Source organism: Montipora capricornis, chromosome 2 (assembly GCF_036669925.1).
Source record: "Montipora capricornis isolate CH-2021 chromosome 2, ASM3666992v2, whole genome shotgun sequence".
Classification (NCBI taxonomy): domain Eukaryota; kingdom Metazoa; phylum Cnidaria; class Anthozoa; order Scleractinia; family Acroporidae; genus Montipora; species Montipora capricornis.
The window spans coordinates 52141001-52143830 of NC_090884.1; the positions used below are offsets into that span (position 1 = coordinate 52141001).

The following is a 2830-nucleotide window of genomic DNA, read 5'->3' on the forward strand; positions in this document are numbered from 1 at the left end:
ATGAAGATGCCATTTGTGAACTTGAGAAACAAGAAAGGGACCCATGGGATGAGGAACATTTCAAAAAAACTTCTGAAGCCGTGGAAAGATGGTGACGACAGAATTAAGGACAAACTGAATGAGTGGGAGTCTATTATAATGGAGACTTCTGGAGACGCAGGTTGGTGTTAAGGGCGGAAACTTAGGGTGCTTTTACAACAACTGGTATTTTGAGAGACAGAGAGAGAGAGATCCCGGAGATGCCATAAGAACTACTAAAATGGCCATGAACGACAGTACATACCAACGTATTTAGATTCGTAATGCTCACTGGTTTCAAAAGCGCATTAGATCCTGGCGCATATGTCTATTTATAATCGCTGCTGGCCACAGAGGGTGGAAAATTACATCTATTCCTTGTTGTTAAGACCAATTTGACTGCTTTTTAATAAAAAACAGTTTAAATACACCTTTTGCTGTTCATTACGAGAAAATACGCATGTATGTGCGTGAACTGACAACCAGTAGCGCGAAGACACATTCATGAGCGCAAAAACACGAACATTTGCACGTAAGTCAGATTCAATAACGATTTTGAATTTTTGCTAACATTCAATAACATTTTTAGGCATTCTTATGCGTCATTCGGCATAGAAAAGAGAAAAATATTCTTTCATTTGCGCTAACATTCAAGTCATTAACACCATCTTGAAAAGCAATAGTTAATAGACAAACATTAAAGTGTATAAACCATTCATTAACATTTTCATCACACTGTTTGAAATTCATTAGCATTCCTGGACGGCGTTAGTGTGGAGAAGACAAATATCTCAATTGAACAATAAAAAAATTCCCAATTATTTTCTTATGAATTTCAGCTTACCCTTCAATAAATAACCTTTCTATTGTAAACACTTTGGCAGATAAGTATAAGTGTTAGAGGGAGCACTGGCCCACCGAAACCCTATGATTCCCGCCCCAAACAGAGCTGAAAATGCTTCCGTCCTATTTGTACTGTAGTCCGTTTCTAAACATCGTGGAGCAAGCAATAAGTTGTCTGAAAGCAGCAATAAAGGCCGACATCTCGAGTCCGGAAATTCAAAGACGTATGGATGACAGAGATGAGGCCAGAGCCCGACGAATTCCACTCGGGGAGTTTCGAACGCAACAACTGCTTGAAGCTCTGCACAGAAATATGTATTGACAAGGTGATTTTACTCCTGGGAGATGTGATAATCGATAAGACAACACGCTTATTCTTATTCAACTTCTAGCATTTTTGTTCTCACTATTGAAATAACATCTGATTTACAAACCGGTGAATGATCGGATTTTGCCAAAATTAAATGATCAAGTCTGTGAGAAGTATTTGTTATTTTTACCAATAATGACCCTTTTCTGTTCCCAAACTCAACAGTGACTTGACTTGACTTGACTTGACTTGACTTGACAAGTATACCATTTGATTAGCTATAAATATCATTGGTGACAAATTACGGTAAGACGCCACTTCTGGCATTGTAGGATGAGTTGCCATGGCAACATTGTAATTTCGCATGTGACATGAATTAACGTTGAAATTTTGCGGTTAAATTAAGGAGTAATTTGTCACCCACTGTTTCAATAATTGTTATTGTCAAAGTCTTACATATTTCTGCCATTTTGATACTCATCCACGGACTTGCTTTGCTCTCTGATGTGGGATTTCTGTGTTAATTTTCAGCACTTGTACTATTTTTTCGATTACATCTCTAAATTATAGTTTATTTTAGCTGATCAATTTCCTAATTTAGTCCATTCTCTTTTCAGTCAGCTATGTCTTAAAGGGTTCTTTTTTCTGTCTAGTTTCTAAATGTTAATATATTTCTCTTTGACAGTGGCAATACAATTCTTGCTGTTGCTTTTGTATTAACCTAACAGCAGACTGTGTTGATTATTTTACAATAGATCCTGTGCATCCAGAAGCAAGCTGTACTGATGTTCTCTCAGCAGCTGCAAGAACTATAACACGCAGTCAGCATGATCAAGGTAATAAATTCAAATCACGGAAAGGAAATGTCAGGCTACAACACAAGGCATGCAAACTCCTTTCGTCTTCCCTTTTGCAGCTTTTTAACTCCCTCTCTATTGATATAATGGGCTCTCTATCTCTGGCATCCTTCAGAAAGAAACTTAAAAATTCTCTTCCAATTATGTATTACTTTGTAATTACATCACAGATATAAGAACTTCATACTTTGTATCTTTGTTAAATTAACATCCATCTAAAGTTTCATGTTAGTGAACCTAAGCTTACAAGGCTTAATGGTTTTTATTAGGTTTCCGCACCATTTATTTTTTTCTGGCATCTATTTATAGTCTGCAAATCTCATGTACAATGGCAAAAATAAAACAAAGTAAGGTCTGGACGTTGCTGAAGTGGATATGTGGTAGTTAAAACTAAGCATTAATTTTCATTCAGGAGATGTTTGTTAGTCCCCATTAATATTACAATTACAGTTAACGATAGGGAGAATATTATATATTGTGTGTTTTTTGGAGTGGATACTTGATCTGTTACAACTTTTTTGTCTGAAGAAATGATATCTTGTGGTGAAAAGTAAAGAAGTATTTCACCATTTGATACATGTAGGTTTTGGAACCCGGGTGCATGACACGCGCAAAGATCAGTCTCAAACTTATGTAAATGTAGATGGAAAAAAATGTAAATGCTTTCTTTGTAGTGGAAATACACTTAGCTATCAAGCTATTTTCCAGCCACTCCACTGTTAACAAGGTGAGAGTAACAATTCAAGCTTAACAGAAGCATTATTAAGAACCCCAACTGGCGGGAGGCAACCAGTTGGCTATT

The 2830-nt window shown here is 36.6% G+C and overlaps 1 protein-coding gene across 1 annotated transcript in view; it reads left to right on the top strand.

The window, feature by feature from the left end:
- Window positions 1–2830, top strand: part of LOC138037484 (nucleotide-binding oligomerization domain-containing protein 2-like) — a 5516-nt gene continuing 2686 nt past the window's right edge. Inside the window, exons 1-2 of the mRNA XM_068883403.1 lie at window positions 1–160; window positions 1927–2007. Coding sequence (XP_068739504.1) covers window positions 1–160; window positions 1927–2007 — 241 coding nt within the window. The remainder of the gene's footprint in view (window positions 161–1926; window positions 2008–2830) is intronic.